At 38.0% G+C, this 23,256-nt stretch overlaps 1 protein-coding gene and 1 long non-coding RNA gene across 2 annotated transcripts in view; one reads left to right on the top strand and one right to left on the bottom strand.

The window, feature by feature from the left end:
• Positions 1–489: 489 nt before the first annotated feature.
• Positions 490–23,256, top strand: part of LOC122169196 — a 23,428-nt gene continuing 661 nt past the window's right edge. Inside the window, exons 1-3 of the long non-coding RNA XR_006171524.1 lie at positions 490–557; positions 15,702–15,760; positions 18,221–18,265. This is a non-coding gene — a long non-coding RNA (uncharacterized LOC122169196). The remainder of the gene's footprint in view (positions 558–15,701; positions 15,761–18,220; positions 18,266–23,256) is intronic.
• Positions 13,130–23,256, bottom strand: part of LOC122169195 (islet amyloid polypeptide) — a 15,371-nt gene continuing 5,244 nt past the window's right edge. Inside the window, exons 5-8 of the mRNA XM_042835136.1 lie at positions 16,784–18,671; positions 16,286–16,382; positions 16,011–16,145; positions 13,130–13,563 (exon numbers count right to left, since the gene is read on the bottom strand). Coding sequence (XP_042691070.1) covers positions 13,371–13,563; positions 16,011–16,145; positions 16,286–16,365 — 408 coding nt within the window. The 5' untranslated portion in view covers positions 16,366–16,382; positions 16,784–18,671 and the 3' untranslated portion in view covers positions 13,130–13,370. The remainder of the gene's footprint in view (positions 13,564–16,010; positions 16,146–16,285; positions 16,383–16,783; positions 18,672–23,256) is intronic.

The following is a 23,256-nucleotide window of genomic DNA, read 5'->3' as shown; positions in this document are numbered from 1 at the left end:
TGTGTGTTCTTGCATTAGTAGTTTCTATATTTGTGGTGAACTAAGGAGAAAAACAAAACAAACCACCAAATCTTCACATAGGGATTGTGAAAACAGCATTTTGTTGCCCAGCTTCTGGAGTTTCCAAATAATGCTTAGAGGGCAGTGAATATTTTTTTCCTTAGGGGTTTTCAGTTCCTTTTGTCTTTCGCCTCGTATGACCACCTGCTTTCAAGGGCAAACAAACTTGGCTGTCTTCCTGGGCTTGCAGCTGCTTTTGTAAGTTTTCTTTGAAAGAGGAGAGAGCAGCTTGAACACAGAACTTGGATGTTGCTGCTTTGCTGGAGAGGGTAGACTTGGGTGGGGTAGCAGAGACAAACTGCAGTTCTGGGGCTGTTAGGAGTCAGCGTGGAGCTGCTTCTCTTGAGCCAACAGCTCTCACTCATCTATCACGTACAGCCTGGACCAAAGGTGAGCGGGAATGGTAATCAATAGCCACTGGCTTGCCAACAGGGAACTGTCTGTGTGCTAATGATATGGAGTTAAAAGGGAGGAAGGGATCCATTCTCATAGAGGAGGTACAGTGGGGGCACTGGGTCCTTTTGCACTGCCATCAGAACTGGTTTTCATATTCTTATCATAGTGTAGACTTGGAGCAGTCTTTCCTTGTTTGATTATAACTTAGTCTCATTTGTGGAATTTGCTGCTATTCTGTACTTCACTAGAAGCACTGGTAATTGTTTTTGTTTTGTTTTGTTAAGGTATAACAGTCTTTTCTGTTGTATGGCTTCAGCTGCCTAACTGTGCTCACGTGGGCAGCTGCTTCTGTTTTATTTTGATTTCTTAGGTAGTAGTATCAGATTGAATCAGAATCCTATTCCCAGTGGCAGTGATTTCCATCTTTCAAGTACTTTACCTGTGCTCAGTTACAGCATAGTAAGATAGCTGCCATAAGCCTCTAGAACAATCTGGGGGCTATGAGGCAAGAGGGACAGGAGAGTAGAAGCTATGCCAGCTCAGAATGTGGGACATGTCTAGAAGAATTTACCATATGATTTAATACTATTAGTTGCAAACTGGGAAAAGATAACTGCATGGGAGAGTTCTGTGGCTTCAACAATACTCTTTAATACACTGAAAAGTAAAAGCTTTACACAGAAGGTGCAGAAAAATTCATGGGCTTAAAGAGTGCATCTGTAAGTGGGTAACACAAGCAGGTACAACAAGAACAGAAAATGATACTGGGTGGCAAAGAGTGATATATCCATAGAAAATATAATCATTATTTATGGTTGTGCATTTGGGTTTTATTGAGACATATTTTGTGCTGAAGTTTCACCTGGTATGTGATGTACCTGAGTTTTGTTTGTAAGGTCTTCTAAGTTAGCTTTACTTTGAAAAATTGGTCAGGCTAAATAACCTCTGTAGACTTGCATGGATATGAGTATCAAACTTACACTGTTTGCAAAGGAGAAATCCACAATACCTTGACAATCCAAATTGCTAAAGGTACCACATTTTTTTCCCAGATGAAATGGTTTTATCAACAGATTGGCAGATCACCGTGTGATTTTCAGGTCTACTCACTTGCCAGCCTCTAGCTACAGTGAAATAGATAACAGTGTTCATGTATGAGCAGTGTTTATGTTTCGTAGCAAACCACAATGGAAAATGGTAGGGCAAATACATGCTTTCTTTATGCCTCTGTCAGTCCAAAATAACAGGCATTTGTTTGAAGAGATATTTAATAGGTTTCGAGGCACAGGGCATCATGCATACCCAGCATGTAAAATGAGTGCACACTCTGTGCCAGCTCATTTGGTGAGTATTTTGATTTCAGTTATAAGACATCATTATGCAAACTTCGAGGAAAAAAAAGATTCTGTAGGAAATAGAAAAGCTTCTGTTACAGTGATTTGTTCTAGTTCTGTAGTTCTAATGGTAATGCAGACCAACAAACTAAATCTTATTTTGGGCAACGAATCTGCATTGAATGCTGTTGTCTGGATTAAAAAAAGTCCAGACCACTTTTGATTAGAACTGTTCTTCAAATTATTAGAATGTGATGGATGTGTTTAGATGAGGAAGAAGCTCACAGTTAGGTTTAGATTTCTTCTCTGAGCAATTTATCACCCTAACATTAGTCAGATACCCAATCTCCAGTCCTTTCAGGATATATAAATAAATAAAGTATAATAACAGAGCAGTAAAATTTATGATTATGATTGATCTTGCAAGAGTCTCCTGTTTGCATTTCTACACAGAGGGTACAGAGCAGAATTTCCTAAGACATACAAATCTTGGTTATTTTCACAGGCATGTAGTTGCAGTAGATTAAATCCCAGAGTCTTTATGCAGTAAAATCTGTTGCTTAATATGATGATTAAATGAAGAAACTATGGGTTTCAGCTCTAGCATGAAACTAGCTCTTGTGTGGAAGAGCTCTCCATTTTCTTTGAGTCCCTGAGAGTCAGACAAAATTGTTTGGTTCCTGTGTTGACGTGATTCTGTAGGAATGCATTTTGGTCTCTGGAGATGCAAAAAGTTAGTTCTATCTCCTCCGTGGTTCCCTTCACCATAACTGTTTTCTATTTATACTTGCCTCTCCGAGATTTCCATTTCTTTTTCCTCTAGACTGCTCAATACTTACCTCCTGAGTTTCAGCATGCTATCCTTACCTTTTTTTGGACTTTACCTACAAAGCCAGCAAACACAATACTACTAATTTATGCTTTCTAAATTCTTCCCCACTTCACAGACCATGTAATAATGTGTGTTGATTTCAAGCTCTTGATATTTGTATCTTTTTTACATTTGTCATAAAAATTTTGACAAAATAAATTCTCAGAAAGATAAGAATTGATATTAGTTCTGGCAATACTATAATAAATCAGAATCGTAGAATGATTTGGGTTGGAAAGGACATTTAAGACCATCTGGTTCCAACCCCCTGCTATAGGCAGAGACACCTTCCTCTTGACCAGGTTTCTCAAAGCCTCATCTAGCTGGCCTTGAATGCTTCCAAGGAGAGGACATTCACAACCTCTCTCGCAACATGTTCCAGTGTCTCTTCACCTTCACAGTGAATAATTTCTTCCTAATATCTAGTCTAAACCTACACTCTTCCAGTTTAAAGCCATTTCCCCTCATGTCACTGCCTGCCCTTATAAAAAGTCCCTCTCAATTTTCCTGTAGGTCTCCTTCAGGTACTTAAAGGCTTCTATAAGGTCCCTCCTTCTCTTGTCCAGATTGAAGAGCCCCAGCTCTCTCAGCTGGTCCCTGTAGGGGAGATGTTCCAGCCGCCAAATAATGAAATGCTGAAACTAAGCAGAAATTGGGAAATTCAGTTTTTTATCCCACAACTGAGAATGCAAAAAACCTATTTACCTGAAATTGCAGAATTTTTCTCTGTGCTGTATTTGCATGTACGTATGTGTGCGTGCACATAGCGTCGATGAAATGATCTGTGTGCCAAGGTTCCTTGCTGCAGAGCTTCCACAGAATTTCCACTTTGCTTTTATAGTAAAGGAAATGATGTGAAATCGCAAATTCAGACATTCTTCTTATTCTCTTTTGAGCCTGAAATTGACTCGAGATATTTCCTAGTTCATTAGTATTTCTTCTTGTGGTCAAATTTTGTCTTGCCAGACCTGGAAGTGGTTTTAACATGAATGATAGCTTTGTGGAAAATCACATCAGAAATGAGATGTGCCCATAATTTGCTCATGTTTTATATAGCTAGTTACCAGAATGTGAGATGGAATATTTTTGAAGAAGAATACAGATACATTAAAGTTGATGGCTTCAAGAGAAGTCTCTGAAATTCTCTGTGAATTCAGGGCAAAAGTTATTATTTTAAGCAACAATAATATATTCACTATTTTGTTTCAAGATTTCAGTTTTACCTTAATGTTGGAAATCTCTGCTTCTTTCTCCTGTTACCTTGTGTGGTCATTGAATCAATTTGCATTGTTTTTGCACAGCCACTTGGGCCATACATTCAAATCAGTTTTCTGGCTGATAAGTTATTGTATGTTTGAAGTGGTGTCTGCCTACAACCTCAAAAAACATCCAAATATCTCTTCTCTAGAAGGTTTTGCTGACTGTGCTGTACTCTTCTAAAGCCGTAGTTAGTTATTTACTGATCTTCCTTCTTTCTTTCATTCCTATGTGTTCTATAAGGAAAAATTGAATAAAATTATTTTTACATCTTCTGGACTGAGAGCTGAACACAAGTACACACTTCTAGAGATAGAGTGATTTCTCTTTTGATTTTATGGAGCAAGTTTTGCAGTGTGCTGTTCTGGAAAACCACTGTCTCACCCACTGCTGTTGAGTTGGACAATGACTAGTTATGTGGCTAGTTTTGTTAGCTTCCTTTCAGACACTAAGACTGACCCAGCTGAAAGTGATACTGAGGGTGATGGTGACTGTAATCATCTGTGAAGTCATCTGTCTCCAGTACCAATTGTTCAATATTGAAAGTGTGGAAAGAGTTGTTTTTAAATTAGTTTGCTGCTTGGAGTGGTGACTCACAGAAGTTACATTGCTAAGGTGTGGAATGAAGAGGATGAATATTAGGATGAAATAGATTTCTTCAGTCATTTAATTCCAAATATCATGGTCTAGTGGCTTTACATTACAGCGCTCAGTATATACATGGTTGTGAGCTTGTATTAATGTCGTCAGTGCTGTGTTTCATTTGCCTTAATTTGAGCTTGGAAAACACTGAATAAATAATGAGAAAAACTTCTTCCTTTCCAGAAATAAATTGAGGGACCATGCTGTTTATTTACTGTTTATACTCTCTGGGTTCATGAAATGATATTTTGATTTTCAACAGTGTGTGGAGACAGGACAAGGGGAAACGGCCAGAAACTGCAGCATAGGAAGTTCCACACAAATGTGCGCAAGAACTTCTTTATGGTGAGGGTGACGGAGCACTGGAACAGGCTGCCCAGGGAGGTGGTGGAGTCTCCTTCTCTGGAGGTATTCAAGACCTGCCTGGTCACCTACATGTGAGACCTGATGTAGGGAACCTGCTTTGGCAGGGGGGTTGGACTCAATCATCTCTGGAGGTCCCTTCCAACCCCTACAATTCTGTGATTCTGTGATTAGGTCTTTTCCAATACTTATATCTGGTCTGTTAGCTGTACATTATCTGGTGGAGTGCACACAAAGCCTCTTGGCAAGCTTTACTGTAAGATAGACAAGAATTAGTAGGAAAAATAGTGGTAACATCTGCTTTTTTGATTTTTGGAAAAGGCTTCCTAAAGAAAAGGGAGTTAACAACAAGTATGTGTGGACTGAAGAATGTTTTTAGAAAGTCTTTTCTCAATAAGCATAAAATCGTTTAATATCCTGAGATGGAAGGTATCCATAAGTATCAGTGAGTCCAGCTCCTGGCTCCACACCCCCTGGGAATCTGTTCTCAAGGACAAGGCAGTAGAGCAGAGCTGGCAGATCTTAGAGTAGCATTCCTTAGGGCACAAGTGCTCTCCATCTCTAGGTGGAGGAAGACTGGAAAGGAAAGCAAGAGCCCAGCATGGCTGAACTGGGACCTGCTGATCAAACTGAAGAGCAAGAAGAAAATGCACAGGCAGTGGAAGCAGGGACATGTACCCTAGGAGGAGTGTTGAGATGCTGCAAGGCTGTGTAGGGATGCAGTCCGGAAAGCCAAGGCTCAACTGGAACTGGACTTGGGCAAGGGATGCAATGAAGAATAAGAAAGGTACATCAACCAGAAAATAAAAAATCCAGGAGGAAATATCCCCCTTGTGAGCAATACAGACAGTCTTGTAGCAACAGACAAAGAGAAGGTGGAGGTACTCAACAACTTTTTTTTTTGGCCTCAGTCTTCACTAGCAACTGCTTTACATACAGCCCTCAAGTGGATGATTTGAAATGTGGGAACTGGGGGAGGGATGCCCCCAGCAAAATCAGGTTCTTGACCGCCTGAGAAACCCGAACTTCTGTAAGTCTATGGGTTCCAATGAGATTCATCTCAGAATCCTGAGGGAATCAACTGATGTAGTCACCAAGTCACTCTCAATGACATTTGAAAAGACATGGCAGTCAGGTAGAGTACCTTGTGACTGGAAAAAAGTCAATATCACCCCCATTTTTTAAGAAGGGTAGAAAGGATGACCCAAGGAATACTCACCTATCAGCCTCACTTCTGTGCCAGGGAAGATCATGGTGTACATCCTCCTGGAAACTGTGTTAAGGCACATGGAGGTGATATGGGGTAAGCGGCATGGCTTCACCAAGGTCAGGTCCTGCCTGACCAACCCTGTGGGTTTTTATGAGTCAGTGGACAAGGGAAGAGCCACTTACATCATCTGTCTGGACTTCAGTAAGGCCTTTGACATGATCACATAACATCCTTCTCTCCAAATTAGAAAGATATTAATTTGACAAGTGAACTGTTTGAAGGATGAAGAACTCGTTACAAGATCATACTCAGAAAGTGGTAGTCAATGACTCAGTGTCCAATTATTGATTGGTGTTGAGTGGTGCCCCTCAGGGATCTGTACTGAAACTGGTTCTTTTTAACATCTTAATCAATGACATTGACAGTGGGATTGAGTGCACTCTCAGCAAGTTTGCGGATGACACCAAGCTGTGTGGTGTGGTCAACACTCCCGAGAGACAAGATGCCAGCCAGAGAGACCCAAGTGAATCTCACAAGATTTAACAAATCCAAGTGTAAGGTGTTGCACCTGGGTCATGGTAAGCTCTGCTATCAGCAAAAACTGGGATAGAGCTCAGCCTGGGGAGCTGGGGACCTGCGGATACTGATGGATGACAAGCTGGGTGTGAGCCAGCAGTGTGCCCTCACAGCCCAGAAAGCCAACTGTATCCTGAATTGCATCAAAAGAAGTGTGGCCAGTAGGGCGAGTGAGGTGATCCTGCCCCTCTACTCTGTGAGGTGAGGCCTCACCTGTAGTACTGTGTCTATATGTGGAGTCTTCAGTACAGAATAGACATGGACCTGTTGGAGTGAGTCCAGAGAGGGGCCACAAAAATGATCCAAGGGAAGTACAGATTACTTGCACTGTGTCTTCTCGGGCCTTAGGGTCTGCTAGCCCTGTTGTGCATGCTTCTACCTCCTCCTGCAGTTGTGAGCAGCCTCAGTACCTCCTGAAAACCAAACCTGCAGTGTGCCTGGAGCCTGTTTAACAGAAATAGACTGAGGGAAAGCACTAAATGCAGATGCTTTAAGCGCTAATTTCTGGGGAGCAACCTGATTTTATGTGGTAGGTTAAGAAGTCAGTGGATATCAGGAAGTACATAGATGGCCATCTGTTCCAACAGCATCCTTCAAAGTACAGTTCCAGAACAAGTCCAGAATGTGGTGGTCCTGCTAACTTTCTCTGGAGATGTGAAAATCTTTGTTACAGTTGAGGTAGTCACTTATGTTCTCTTTTTCACTATTTTGTGTTCATCCTGAAATCTGAATCTGTGCTGGGATCAGTGAAACAGCCTTTCCAACTAAGATCGAGTTGAGCATCTTCCACTCTCATGCATTACTTGGAATCTGTTATTTCTATGAAAGACAGGATATAATGTCCCATCACCTTCATTTTTCTCTCTTTCTTGTATTGTAAGAATGCAGGCAAATGAGAAATAAAAATTATCATCATAGAATCACAGAATGGCTTGGGTTAGAAGGGACCTCAAGGATCAAGCTCCAACCCCCCTGCCACATGCAGGGCACCAACCTCCATATCAAATGCTAGACCAGGCTGCCCAGGTCCCATCCAACCCGGCCTTGAACACCTCCAGGGGCAGGGCAGCACCTCACCACTCTCTTGGTAAAAAACTTCCCCCTCAGATCCAACCTAAATTTTCCCTCCCTCAAATTAAAGCCATTTCCCCTTGTCCTGCCATTATCTACCCTTATTTACCTGTAAAGAGTTGATTCCCCTCCTGCTTATAGGCTCCCTTTAGGTACTGAAAGGCTGCAAAGAGGTCACCCCGCAGCCTTCTCTTCTCCAGGCTGAACAAGCCTGGCTCCCTCAGCCAGTCCTCGAAGGGCAAGTGCTCCAGCACTCTGATCATCTTTGTGGCCCTCCTCTCAACCCTCTCCAACAGCTCCCTGTCTTTCTTGTACTGGGGGCTCCAGACCTGGACACAGTACTCCATCTGGGGCCTCACAAGAGCAGAGTAGAGGGGGACAATCACCTCCCTGTTCCTGCTGGCCAACCCTCTTTTGATGGAGCCCAGGATACCATTTGCTTCCCAAGCTGCAGGAGCACACTGCTGGCTCATGTTAAGTTTTTCATCGATCAGGACCTCCAGGTCCTTCTCTGCAGGGCTGCTCTCAAGGACTGCTCCTCCCAGTCTGTATATAAGCCTGGGATTCCTGCAGCCTAAGTGCAAAACCTTGCACTTGGCTGTGTTGAACCTCATTAGATAATATCTGCCAATTGACATTTAAAAGATTTTTTCTTCTTTTTCTAAATCCTCAGTGGCTAGTTCCATATGCAGCTTAAGTAATGTGCTCATCCAAGAACGGTTTTTAAAAATGACCTGTATTCTGACAGTTGAGTACCCCAGCTTCTTCAGTGCTGGACTGACAATTATAGACTGATCAAATTCTTACACAATTCCCCTTACAAAATGAAGGGAGGTCCCACCTCGACCTCTTCCACAGGGGCTGCTTATTGAATGAGAAATTATCCTGTTTGACTACCATGATCTGCTTCTGTTGGCAGTGTAAATAAAGGAACTTCTGCTGGTTTTAATTATTGTATGAATTATATTGAGCAACATTTAATTTCAATATTATTCCAGCTGTTTCAATCCACATAAATAAAAATCTATCCTTGCAGATGTTTTAGGGTAGATACTTACATTTTAATGCAATTATTTTAATACATTCCAGTTATTTTAATTCCTTTTGAAAACAGCAACAAAAATACAAAAAATGACAAAAATACAAAATGTGACAAAAATACAGTGCAGTCCATAGATGATGCCCTAATCTAAACTTAGGAATGAACAAATGTAGCCAGGTTCTATCAACCTTGGTGTCATCAGTTGTTCTACACTGGTCTCAGGCTGTCTGTTCAGTAATCTTTTATGCTAAGAATATTGTAAAATAGATGGTAAGAAACAGTTTCACTATTTGTAATGCTAGATCAAATCAAGTATTTTAATATAGAGGTAAAAATGTTATTAAAGAAGAATTAGCTCCAAGATCCTTAATTTGAATAATTAAATGGATTTTGTACTTATAAAATCATATCTAGAAATTGGTTACTTTATGGCATAGTTGTTATTCAGATCAAGCCTGTTGTTAGGAACTAAATACATGTAAATGTGTTCTTTCAGTTCAATTTTTTCAGCATTCAAAGTGAAAATTTGTGGTATGATGAAGAGCAGTTCTAACTATTGTCTCATCACCATTGTTTCATTCTTTGGTCAGCTTCTGATGCCATGAGTTTCAACTTTTGATGGCATGCATAATGTAAATTCCTAGTTTGAGAATTATTTTTAACAATTTTATTCAAAGACAGTTTTTAGTTAGAGAAACACTTCTTTAATTGACCAAATTAAAAATATTTTATTTTTGTTGCAGTTGAAGCTGGAAACCAATTTATATAGTTCTCAGAATCCAGATTTGATGGACTTTGTTCTTAAACTGAAGCCTAGTTTAAACTGTGGGTTTCAGGTCTGTGTTTGAATCTGGTTATTGAAGCATACAAAGACCTCAAAAATAATTCAAATGTATTTTATTTTTCTGTAGTGCTGTTTTTTTTTTTTTTTTTTTTTTTTTTTTTTTTTTTTCTTATCAGGTTGGAAAAATAGAAGTAACTGTAAGATGTTTGAAACAGAAGTTGTCATTTCCCTCAGGAAACTTCTATTTCAAGTTATTTCAACCATTATTTTTATATTCAGTATACAGCAAGATGTGTCATACATGACTACAGCTTTTTGCTAGTTGCATTATAAAAGACATGTAGAGCAGTCCTTTCTCTATGTGATAATGAAGCTAGACAGCAAAAGTTCTTTATCTTGTTACTCTAAAGAAAAGGATTCTACCATAACTATCAAGCTATATTGGTGTGTGAGCTGCTTGAATTAAACACAGCACAAGTCTAGAAAATGAAGACAACTGCTACTGAAGATGTTCAGTAGTTCCTTACAGGATGTGGATTTTACTCATACCGTCAATGTATGAATCTCTAAATAGTTTTAGAAAATCATTCAGTAGAATCCAAACGGCTTGCTAATCACACTGTCCCATTGGAAGTGCATGGAAGCTTTCCCAACACAGTGTTTGAAGCTATCTCCAAGATTATGTATATGAAAAATACTGATATTTTCTAAACACAAATAGAATCTAATCATCCAAAAGTTATTATTCAATAGAAGTGAATTTTATGTTGCACAAATATCGTGTGCTTTCTTAATTTTTGGAGACAAATTGAGTTCTTACCAAACTCAGTTTATCATCAAAAACGATGAACCTACCTTTTATGAAACTGCCATATTTCCTAAGAAATATTAGACTCTAAGGGACATTTCACCATTTCATACTTTTCTGATATTCATATAATCTTTTTTTTCTTAACGTTGCCTTTTCTTGTTTGATTATTTTTATTCTTCCCCCTCTAATTTGATGAGAATAAATACTATCTTCCTATTTTATTTCTTTTAAGGAGAGCTCAGCAGGAGCCACTAGAAAGCATATATCTAATACTTTTATTTTTTAAACAGAAAATGGCCTTATTTGTCACATAATTTACATTATTGATTTTCGTCTTTTATGATTTTTCTTTTTTTTCCTCTTTTCTGAAAGCTGTGGAGTGTCCAGATGAACTGAAAAAGAGCAGAGACTTGATTCTCAGCAAATATTTATCTTCCCAGAGTCCAGATGAATACATATTGGGATTTTAAGAAGTGTTTAGAGGAATTTTTTTGTTTTGTTTTGTTTTTGTTTTTTTCTTTTGTTATTTAGGCTTCACCCAACAGTCTTCATGTTCTGCAGTGTCTGAAATTATGCTGTTTAGGGGCTTTATGATTACATGCATTTTTTTTCTTTTTAAATCCATCTCTTATACTGAGTTAATCTCTAACTATTGTGCTAAGTATTTTATCCAGGCTTATCATGATTAGATCCTTCTTCTTTAACTAGTCTAGGTGCAACTGGTGGTACCTACGCAGGAGCAGGAAGGGTAGCAGAGTTGCATTCTCAAAGATATGTATGAGGATGCAACTCTGCAGGCAGTTCCTCAAGGTGCTCCAAATGGATGAATTTATTACTTTAGTTCAGAATGGGAAATTTGGTCACTCTGATGATTTGGAGCCTGAAAGTTTTTTTGTGTGTTTCGCTGTACCAAACATTTTTTTAAGTTGAACTGTTCATATCAACTGAAAGTTGGATTCATGCCATCTAACTGCAGTGAAAGTACCCATTTTAGTTAATTGTCTAGACACTCTATATTGTCAGTGAAGAAACAGAGGCTCTTCAAGAGCATGATTCATCCCATCCTAAAATAGGTGTCTAAGCTGCGATGAATTGGAAGTAGCTACCTTTCTCCAGCAAGTAGCAGGAGTGAGCTGATGACGGGCTAGTTGAAGTTATGTGAGATGGTTCCCTGGTTTGGGAGATGAGTAATGTTTTTAAATATTTTGTCAAATGGAGGCAAACACGATAAATAGATTTTAGTGTTGAACCTTTCAGGTTTGGAAGGGCAGAGGGCAGAAAGTAGTGTATACAATTCCCTTGCAACTAAGCATAGATAGTCTATGCTTTGTTTTGTCATATGGCAGCTTGAAGAGCAAAAGTTGATGCATAACGCATTGTACATATTTCAGGCTGGGATTAGCCTAGAAATCAGCACCCACTTGCAGTGAGGATTCCTAGTTACTCCTCTGTACAAACAATGTCATGGTGACATTTGAAAGCTATCCTGTCATTTTCTTGTTTGCTTACTGAAAAGTGAATATTCTAGCTGAAAAACAATTTAAACCCACTGCCTAACATATCTCAAAAATAGCTTGAATGGAAAGCGTTTCAAGCTGGTAGAAATATGATACAAGTTTAATACCATCTGAATGATTTTCTCAGTAACTTTAAGAATAAATATTCATTAGAACATTGCTGAAGAGTGAAACTTTTCTCAACAGAATAATCGGTAACAGTTTTACAGCAGAAAAATTGTTCAGTAAATTTTATTCCCATGTGATATTTGTGGAATGAAGGAAAAGTACCATGTAATATTAAACTCTGCAATGTGTCTTTTGTATTTTGAGGCATTCTTTATGACAGAGGCAAATGAAACAATGACAATTAAGATTTCACTTGCTTCTCCAGCCCTGAGCTTCTACTGAATGTTCTTCTTAATTGAACAGTCATATTTTCCAGCTGATAGTGAAGTCTCCACTGAGAAAGCACTGGATTAAACAACCACTGATGTTATCTCTGTGAAAGTTCACTTAGCATTTTAAAGGAACAAATATGGTTATTTAGCATGCGCTGATACTGGACTGTGGTAGGACAAAATGACACTGTCAGAATTCCATTATGATCTGCCCATTATGATCGAGTTTTCTTGAATGTTGGTAGAAATATTTGTATGCCAGAAGGCAGATTTACTTTACATCTATGGTATGTTTTGATACCTGAATTGCCATTTGTTTTTTTCTCTTTATTACTTAAGTTCAAGGAAAGGAATACTCAAAGAGAAGTATTTCTACCAGTTTGAAATGAAGATACGCTCGTGATGCTTACTTTTGCTGATACCATCTTATAGTAAGGGTAATAAACTCTTAATATCCTATCCTCACTGTGTGGAAACCTACACTGCAAGGCTACTTCTGGTATTTTCAGGCTCTTAATGGTGGAGGGAGACAAGACAGTTAATTAGTCTACTAATCAGACTGTACAACCATAGTATCTCATCTAATTGTTCTTTCACCTGGGAAAAAAAAAGGCTCTGTAACCATTTCCAAGCCAGAAGATTCTTCTGTTTTACCTAAATTAGGAAATAACTTCTTTTAGTGTTCTGTTTTTTGTTGGTCTTAATTAAGATGAATGGTTTCTTCTCACCAAACTGTGACTATAAAGACATACACATCATGTTGATCTTTTTAGCCTTTTAATAATAACAATAATAAAATAATAAAAAGTTGGAATTATTCTGCCATTTATTATAGTTTTTTGTTTCTTGTTTTTTACGAAGAAATTTGACAAGCAGATTTCTGGAGTTCTAAAGGATTTGAAATAGCCTATGCATGATGTTACACATGCATAAATTACATACACGTACACAAAGAAAACAAGGCACTGTTAAGACTGTACAAGTAATAATTGACCAAAAGATTACATTAGAAACTGAGCTCCTAACTAAAACTGTATTGATAGTCATTACGACACCCTAAAGATTTGTATTGTTTTGGGATTTTCTGCTTAAAAGCCCAGCTGTGTCCCTCTTTCCATATGTATTGGACCCCACATTAGTAGGTGAATAAATTGCTCCGATGTTGCTGCTGGAACGAACTAAGAAGTCAGCCAAGCGTTGTGTCACACATGTAGCAGTGTTGCACTTCCGTTTCTCCAGGTGGTGACCACTGATGTAAAAAAAAAAAAAAAGAAGAACCAAGATGAGGTCATGAAGTCAAATGATGAGCAATCAGGTGTGCTGCTTCTAAAAGGCTTTTGAACTGTGCTAATGTGAGAGTTCTTTTAATATGTGCACAAATACAGGAACATTACAATCTTCCTTCCACCTACTTTGTGCCTGAATTTTTCTTTTTTGCACTGTATGCTATTATCAGTTTTAATGATGGGGGTTATTTAAATGCTAACCTTAACAGTCATATGTCATTTTTATTGATATTCAGAATAGCAGTTTATGACATCTAGAAAATCTCTAATGATAGTATAGTTAAGACAGTAAGTGAAAACAATGACTAAATGTTTACCTTTAAGCTGAACTTCTAAGTCTATTCAGAGCTCTTGCTGATATCATGAGGATTACTAATGTAATGGCAACCACTAACATGTATTTAGTTCTCTTCTTCCCTCCAAATCATACCCTGCTCTCACCAAACAGTGATCTTTCAGTCCATGCTAAATGGATTGAGCCAGAAGGCTCTCCCAGCTGTGCCATCTAATGTGAGAGGTGGCAGATATTGCCGACCGCTGCTGGCTTCAGTACCACTGAGGATTTAGTTCTGTCTTAATAGGGATTTCTTCAATAGTGAAAAGGGGCCACATCTTTGTTAAAACATCTGCAATCGTGTAGGAGGTCATCATTTTCTGGATAAGGCTTTAAAGAGTTCCCGTGGAAGAGTCCTTACCTAAAAATAATATTTAATGCTCTGAACCAACCATTTACAAACGTAGGACTTAAGCAGCATTAGATCTTTGTTTTAAACACAATACAATGATTGGCTTGAAAGAGCACGGGCTTTACAACTTCTGAAACTACTCTGCTTCCCCTCCTCACATAAATATTTGATGGCCGTTTGCTTATAGAATTATTGTTAATTTTCTTTGGTTTCTTCACATTAACATGGCATGGAGTAGACTGCAGTTTTCAGTAGAAATTCACTGTGAAGAGTTCCAATTTTAGTTTCAAACTCTGAGCAATTACCAGTGAATACTTTTTCCTATTGATTGACTAAATCCATTATCTCAAATGTCATCTATTCTTTGAGGGTTAGTTGTGCTAATCTAAGAATGCAAATGGAATAGCAATTATGAGAGAAATGTCTGTAGTATACCAGTTTTGATCAGCAAATAGGCAGCAATTTTTAAGTAATCAATATTTTAACTAAATGTTTGCATAGGGTTTGATATAGCTCTTCATAGATTTTTCTTGATATTTCTATTATTTAAAAAGAGTTTAATGAAGCCCTTAACATATGGGGTTCAAACAGCAACTGTTTATAATGAAAATCCTCATTTGTTAGTGGAGGCAGAATTCTCCTTTTCTTTAATGGTATCAAATCAGACCCTGCCACTCCAAGTTTAAAACCTCAGTTCTTACAGGAAGTTACCAGATTTCTACCCAGTGTTAAGACTGGCTGAAACCATTATGTCTATTAGCTTTTTAGCTTTCTGATCGATAGCCTTTAATTGAATATGTGCTTTGAAACACTTCACCCAGTAATATTGTATACAAACATCTCAAAAAAGCAGGTAAGGATACCACACTCATAGAGGTGATGCCCTGTGTTTGATTACTACAATATACACATATATATATATATATATATATATAGATTTTTAAAAAGCAAGAACTGTATAAATGCACGTAGTCTCCATTATTATTTTGGAAGGGAGCCAAATTGTTATATGGTAATATTTATTTAATTGAAAGAAACAGATAACTCTACATATATTTACTGAGTCTATCTATAGCAGAACTGTCATTGAAAGAGTACTGTTCAAAAGGCAAGATTGAGCATTCAGTGCTGTTTATCATTTAGCAGAAATTGCAAGTACTTTTTGAAATGTTATTTTATAGTCAAAACATTACCTGAAATTGGATTTAGGGCTCTATAAACATGAATGTATGTATTTCAGACTACTTAAACTCTATCAGAGCCAGTTTCTTCATTCTTCCCATGATTAAATTGGCATGTAACACTAATGAAATATTATTCAATTTCAGGAAGTAGTTAAATTTTAAAAGAATTCTATTCTGTCAAAGCACTTGTGTTATTAAGCAGGATATGTTTTCTTTTTATTTCTCCTTTAGGCTTGGAGATTTGATGTTTAAATTAAAAAAACCTCTTATGATAGACTTTACTTCTCAAGGTAATGTAGTATTTGCAAGCTTTTTTCATTTATGGAAGGGCTGTAATTGTGAAGTAACAAATGATGTTCAACTTTTTTCTCTGGATTTACTTTTTATCCTGCTTATGGAGTGGCTCTGTTTACAGGAAGAGTATTTTACGAGAAATAAGAGGCATGAAGAATCTTAACAGAATATCACCAGTTTAAATTTTACTTCATTTTACTTCATTTTACTTGTGACACATCAAGAAGAAGCATGAGAAATCAATACCTTTTTGTCTTTGCTGCTGGCTGTCCCGGCATTTTCTCACTAAGTCCTGAGAGTGTGTTCTGTGACATTATGGGCAGTATCCACTCTTGCCTCTTGGAAGTCCCATCAGAGAGATCGTCACTCACAGATAATAATCTTTAAACGATAAAATACTCTGTGATACTGAATAGCTCTATTTCTGCTCATGTTATTTTAGGCATGAAAGTAAAAACAATTCATGCAATAATTGGAAAGCTACCCCTATACAGAAATAAACATGATTACTTATTACTCACTTCTCAATAGATGTAGCTTCCAAACAGCTCAGGGTGACAGAAAGTACAATGAAGAAAACTGACAGCTTTAGGTTGCACATCTTTGCTTCCAAACTTTCTGAAAAGAAAAATGATTGAGAATTGAGAGCAATGCCAAATACTCCTCAGCATATCCTGTGACTGATGACCATTCTGTCCTAAATCAACAGTAGCTGGTCTTTTTCATAGGCTAGAGTGAAAAAATGATTCCCACAAGTTTAGTGACAGGCAAATTCAGAGAGAAATCTCTCAACAGTAAGCATTTATTTTTCATCTAATAGTGTCAATCCTTTCCCATATCTCGAGTTTGCATTTCCTGGCATGTCCTGATCTCAAATTTTGGTCCCAGGTGCAATTTACCTTCAAGTCATTTTAGCCTTTTCCTGAAAAAATGCTGTTGATTAATCATTGGAACACGTTTTCCTAAAAGCACATCTATTGCACTGCATCTTAAATAAGAAAAAAAAGGAAAATGTTTACCTTGTAATGGTCAGGGAACTAACTGGAGAAGGACACCTGCGTTAGCGAGAAGGGTGCATGCCACAGTTCCACACTTGCACCTGGCTCTGGAGTATCCCTTTTCCCCACTTCCTTGCTGACAATACAGCTCTTATATACCCTTCACACCTTTCTCAGCTCTGACATCAGGCAGCAGAGAGAGAGACTGTCATTAATTCCCATCCGTATCGATAGAAGGTGCCCCGGAGAGGAGCAGAGGCAGCTTGGTCAGCGTTACATTAGCACATTGGTAAATATTAGCCTAATATATGCAGGATGCCTTCCTGAAGATAATAGCATATTGCACATCAGAATCGTAGCTTCAGCTTTACAGTTGTGATAAGATGCTGAGGTAATATTCCCCGTGGGTGTTTTCAAGGGCTAAATAAGGTAACATAAGTTATAGGGAAAGCTGGAGTAAATGAGGCAACGGATCACTGAAATATAAGAAAACAGACTTATTAGAAAACAGACAACGCTGAAGAGGTTTCTTGTAGAAGGATGCGATGATCAAAATAGAGAAACATGTTCAAGGGGATGAAAGCTAAGTGAAGCATACAAAAAGAGGGGAAATGATTTAAATTGACAGATAGTGTGAGAGTTACAACATAGAAATCATGTTCATTTTTTGGTTAACTATGAATATGAATGAAAATTCTCTCGTTATTAATGTAAAATCTTTTGTTAGTACTGGTAGATTCATTGTTTCATGCATGGAAATTGTTTCAGATGGTATTCTTAGGAAGGGAAAGACTAATATTAAAAAGCTAGGAAACGCCAAAACAAAGGCTGCCTGTGTACATTTATTTCTAGTGTCCACAGAGCGTGGTTCAGAGAAAAAATACACAGCTTTTAAGAGACTAGGTTTATTTTTTTTCTTTTAGATAATGAAAATTAAAATTAATTACCTGACTGCATATTTTTCAGTGGGAATTAGGCAGGTGACAATGATTGTCCTCAGGTGTACCTTTAGGTGCCCAAATGCATTTGGAAAACTGGTCTTTCAGTTACTTATGGGGGCTAAGAAGCACAGCTGAAGTTTTCTGTGCTAGGAAATTGTCACATGCATCTTCTGTACTGCCAGACAACAGGAGTTAATTCCTAACTGCCTCTGTGCCAAGTGCATTATCTTAACTGGAAGCCACCTTTGTCAGTTTAGTCTGCAGCAGCAGATTTTGTACTGAAATAACCAAAGCTCCACTGTTGCCTCTCTTTGGTCATCTGTGCTACTTGGGCTGTATGCAGAAAGGACATTTAGCTAGGATATAATCCTTTCACAGTGAATATAGTAGCTAGTTTGTCAATAAGATTTTTGCAAGTGACAAAATGTTGTTATAAAAAGTGGGATTCTGTTTTTGAATATATTGCTGTCTGTTTTTAATGATATGATCACATACTTTTTTTTTTTCCCCCCTCTAGATTCCTTTCCTTCCGTCCTGGATGGACAGTCCCAGTGTGTAAGAAGTAAGAATAGTTCTGCTATGTCTTCACCATGACAGTGTGTACTGTGCAACTCAGAGACAAGTTTATCTCTCCATGGAGTTCTTATTGATGTTTTCACTATAGCATTTGACTGGAATGAAAAACATTCTGCTGTCATTTTCAAAATGCTGTGGCATTTTGTATCACTGCAGTCATTTCACTCCCCTGAACTGAAAACATGATTAGACCCATTTTATAGAGATAGAATTGTGCCAAAAAATAATTATGCCAATAATCTGGCTGATAATTAACAGCAGCTCATATTCACAGCTTAAACATTGAATTTGAATACCTTAATGCAATGGAGCGGGAAGAGGTCCGGATTCCACTGGTTCTCAGCTTGCACGCTCAGTGCTTGTGAAAAAGCAGCCACAGGTTATTCCAGCTCCTGATAAAGTGTAGATATATCAGATGCAGTTCTGATCTGAGATGTGAGAAGGTTGGTTTCGTTATTCAGAATCAGATACTTTTTAAGGCATGTAAGGGATGTACCAAGACTGAATCAAGCTATGGGACATAAGAAAAGTTAAACAAGATTTTCAAAGAAGCACTAAATCTCAGATCCCAATTCCAGTTGTCATGGGGAGCACCTAATGTTGTGTGGAAAGGAGGTATTCTTGATTGTATTGTAGAAATGAAACTGTGCTCATGATGCCCCAGGACCCTTACATTTTCTCCTGGGTTGGATTTCATTTTGCCAGAATTAGTGACAAGTCTCTCTGGCTTTTTGTTCAGGTGTAATGTTAACAAATCAAAGACATTACTTCTTCTGTTGCACATTCTTTGAAGCAAAAGTAGTGCTTTTGCACACAAACAAGAATGAAATCTGAAATCATAGAATATCTCTTACAGCAGAAATATTCATGACTGAAATGTCAAGAACCTGGCCCAAAGTACCGTGCAGTTAGTACCATTTAACTGAAGTGGTTTCAAAACTATCTTTAACACTGATGAAGTTCAATAACCCTGATCTCAAAACAAAACACCACCTTAATTACTATGCATAACAAATGTTATCTTGCTAAGGAAAGTATTGAGTATTCTTAGGAAAGAAACCCAGGACAGACTCTATCCTGGGTAGTTACATGATAATTGTATGTATTTGTACTGGCATTTAAGACCGCATAAAAATAATTGTCTAAAATATTGGGCCTATATGAGGGTAAGAGGACACCAGATCTGAGGTTTACAGAGAACCCAGAGGATATGATATGTCAATACTCCAGTCCTTTCTGGAAACTTCCTGGGCAAACATCTTGACTTGAAAGAGGATGAACCTGCTCTGCGATGTAGTGCACTGGCAGCAGAGGAACAGGGAGTCAGCTGGTGTGTGTTTCTAATGTGGGAGTCTAAAACAGCTCAGATTTGTGCCTGTTTCTCCTTGTTGACTATAAGCTTGCTCCTTTGTAAATAGTGTCTAAAGGTATGTGAAAGGAGTTCCATCATGGGTGCTTTAACTTCCTAAGTCCTCAATAACCTGACATTTAAGGTTGTCTGCCTCTCTTTCTCATTTACTGCTTTTCTTTGGCCATTCTTGATCCCCTTCCGGACAGCCATTTTCCACTTTTAATGACTGTTTTTTAATTTCTGCATTTCATATTTGCTTACTAAGGTTAACAGCACACTCTATTTGTGAGAGTCAGAAAAAAACCTTATTAGCTGTTAACGTGCACTTTTCCAGATGCCGTTCTGTTGTATAAGTTGGCTGTCTTCAGTAAATTACACTGTTGCTCAGTTGCCAGGAACTAGACATGAATGAATAACTCACAGTTTAGTTTGTCTACTGTATTAAAACAGAAAATGAAAAGCTTTAGGCATTAATCTGATGTTAACATTCGTTACTCCTACTTGGTATGGACCATTTAAGCAGTGACAGAAACTCAAACAGCTCTTCTTGTTGGTCCCTAAACTGGAGTTAACTCTGTTGAAGAGTACTGGAAGCAGCAGCAGCAGAAGAGCTAATGGAGACAAAGTTAATCATAGAATCATAGAATCACAGAATCACCAAGGTTGGAAAAAAACTCTAAAATCATCAAGTCCAACTGCCCACCTGAGGTAATTCAGAAATGGTGGCCGTTCATGGAACCAACTAGCAAATGGAATGAAGTAATTTGGATACGTAACAGAACCTTAAATCTGGCCTTTATGTTGTGTTATGCTTCTCAGCTCACATCATGGACAGAACAATGATGTAGCTACAAAGGCTGTTGCAAATGATTGCTCAGAGCGTAAGTTCAAGAGAGTTGTGCTGAATCAGTTCCTATAGCTAGGAATTTCCCAAGCAAGCAGAATAAATCCTGTGTTTAGATCATAAAAGTCAGAATTGACAGCACAATTGGTGAGTTATATTTCCTAATGCCAGTCCTGCTTACATTTTATAGAGCTTTAGTTGCAGGGCTCCTACTGTCTTGCATCTAACAATTCACCTCTGAATACAACAATTAGTCTAAGTTCTTGACATTTTTTTCCCTGTCCTTCAACTCATTTCCAGGAATAGAAGAAAAAGCTGAGTTCTCCTTTGGTTATCAATGTCACCTACTAGGGCTCTAGACAGTGCTAAAGGTGACTAGGTAACATGAAATATTACTGCCCTTCTTCCTTTCTTGTAACCTAAGCTATCCACTGCTATCTGCTTCAGCCATTAACTAACGTAGCTATCTATAATAATTCATCAATAGAAAGCTATTCAGCTTTCAGATATATTGCTGTAATATGGTACATACCACAGTACAGTAGTATATGGATTCTTATTAATAGGCAAACTTGCATGTGCACCTCAAAAAAGATTAAGGAATTAGGTGTGTGAAGAAGTACTGTTTCTGATTTACCAAGTGTTACTGTGAGAAATCCCTATCCCTCTTCCGCACCCCAACAACTTATAAAGAGCATAGGCAACTACAGAAGATTCTGTGAGACCAGGAGCTACTCTCCATACCTAAAAAGTACAGAGCAAATGGAGTCATTCATCAGTAAGAGAAACCGATGGTTTTCAAAGTAAATCTACACAGAATCACATCAGCCCTTCTTACCTGATACAGTTCATAAGTTTGAACTAAGTTTTCTTTTACATTATTTCACTTTCGACAATCAGACTCTTTTTTTCCTCCTTCTGCAAGCTGCAGTAGAGATTGACAATTTGGCTTTGTCTTGAAACACTCTGAGTCTTTATGATGCTGTCTTGACAGCTCTGCCATTAATAGTGGCATTTTTTTCTCCTGTTTTAAAGAGAGAGTTGTGCTGAACTGGGAATCAGTCATGTAAGTAATAATTTTTTTGTAGGTGCAAATGCAGTGTGCTAGTTTACGTAGGAGGATTTTCGTTGACAACAGTATGAAACATAAATTAACTTATTTATGGTACGTCAACACATGTAGCTGTAAAAGAAGATAGCCCTCCTTCAAAGAGAAGTGCAATAGGGCTACATTTACTGTATTCCTGCATTGTTGTATATGTGAGCAGAAGACCTGACCTTTTCATTCTACTTGGAGATGAGAAAAGATTTTGATACGCACAGGGAACATGAATCAGTACATTAAATTGTCTCTCTACCAAAAGAAGTCATTAAAAATTCATTAGGAATTCAGTATATGTACCAGGATTACTGCATTTTGGCTCTTTTACAGTCGTGTCTCTTACAACAAATATTGCTTGTTTCCATCTGATTACCCACCACTCCATTTTTGGCTGAGATCTTCCCTGACAACAGAAGACATACCACAAGTGATGTGGCTGATTCAAAAGGTAATGCCTTCTGCAAGAAACTGTCACTGAACCAAATACCCAGTGCAGAACTGAACACACTATATTACTGCAAGAAAATTAGGCTCTGGAAATTTTATGTTGTCAACACATTAAAATAATTTCATATTAATGCGTTTTGTGCCAACAAATGCTACAGTTTTCACGGGACTGAGATGAAAATATGTTTTCATAGCATTTGATACAAAAAAGAACCCTGTGCAGAACAGAAGAGAAGCACATACTTAAAGATTTTAAATCTTTTAAATCTATGAGTGTCGAGTACTTACTAAACATGGATAGCATGAACTATTCTTCTGGGTTCAAACCTTTTGTATTGTGTAAGCTGTTGCCTAGATTGATGGTCTTCATAGCCAGTGATAAACTTCTGGCTATGGCTATGATTCTAGTGACTGTGGGCTTCCTTTTTTTACCCTTTTCAGAAGCACTACAGCCCTTCCTGATGCATTTCTCCAGGCTGGAAATTGCTAATTTCATTTCCAGAAACTTTCAAATTGCCACACTGTTCCTGCTTATTGATATTGTGTGAAAAAATGAGCAGCTTTGGCAGCTTTATATGTAATTCCATATCAACATAACATAAGTTCATATAATTTCACGTCAACAAAAGTTCAAGACATTCTTAAAGTATTTTATAAGCAGTAGTTATAAACTCTCATAGTATTCTCCGTGGTGTAATGAATCGTTACGGACTACTACTCTAGGTTATGTATTGTCCCGTTGCCTTTTATAATGCTTGCAATAGTTTGCACTGGTTGATTAAACAACTGTTAAAAGAACCATAAATAAGTGGCTACCATGGAGTTGAAGTATTTTTTTAATGATGAAATCTGAAAAATACAGTTTTCTGAAGTCAGTTAATTTCCCTTGTCAAAAGAGGAGGTATAATTGATGCAACTTAAACCTTTCTGAGCAAGAAAGGGAGATCCTATGAAAATCACCCATGTAAAAGAAATGAGGTGTCTGTAGTTACAAAGTTGTGCTCAAATGTAGGGGCAAAGCTATGTGCCCAATTCACAGAAATGTCACTCGTATTCCTTGAGTTTCCCCTCTTAGATGAGGATATTTCTCACCTTCTAAGACTGAAGTCCACATTCAGAGTTCTCTTAGAAAGGCCAGGTGTATCACCCGTAAGCATTTTCTAGTAACCGGTATCTAACCAGTGTGTGATGGCATCTCTGCACACAAAGAGTATTATCACACACCAAGAAACT

The sequence above is a fragment of the Centrocercus urophasianus genome, unplaced genomic scaffold (assembly GCF_019232065.1).
Source record: "Centrocercus urophasianus isolate 14NV4802_14NV808 unplaced genomic scaffold, USGS_Curo_1.0 seq_5, whole genome shotgun sequence".
Taxonomy (NCBI): Eukaryota; Metazoa; Chordata; class Aves; order Galliformes; family Phasianidae; genus Centrocercus; species Centrocercus urophasianus.
This window is presented reverse-complemented; position numbering and strand designations above follow the sequence as displayed.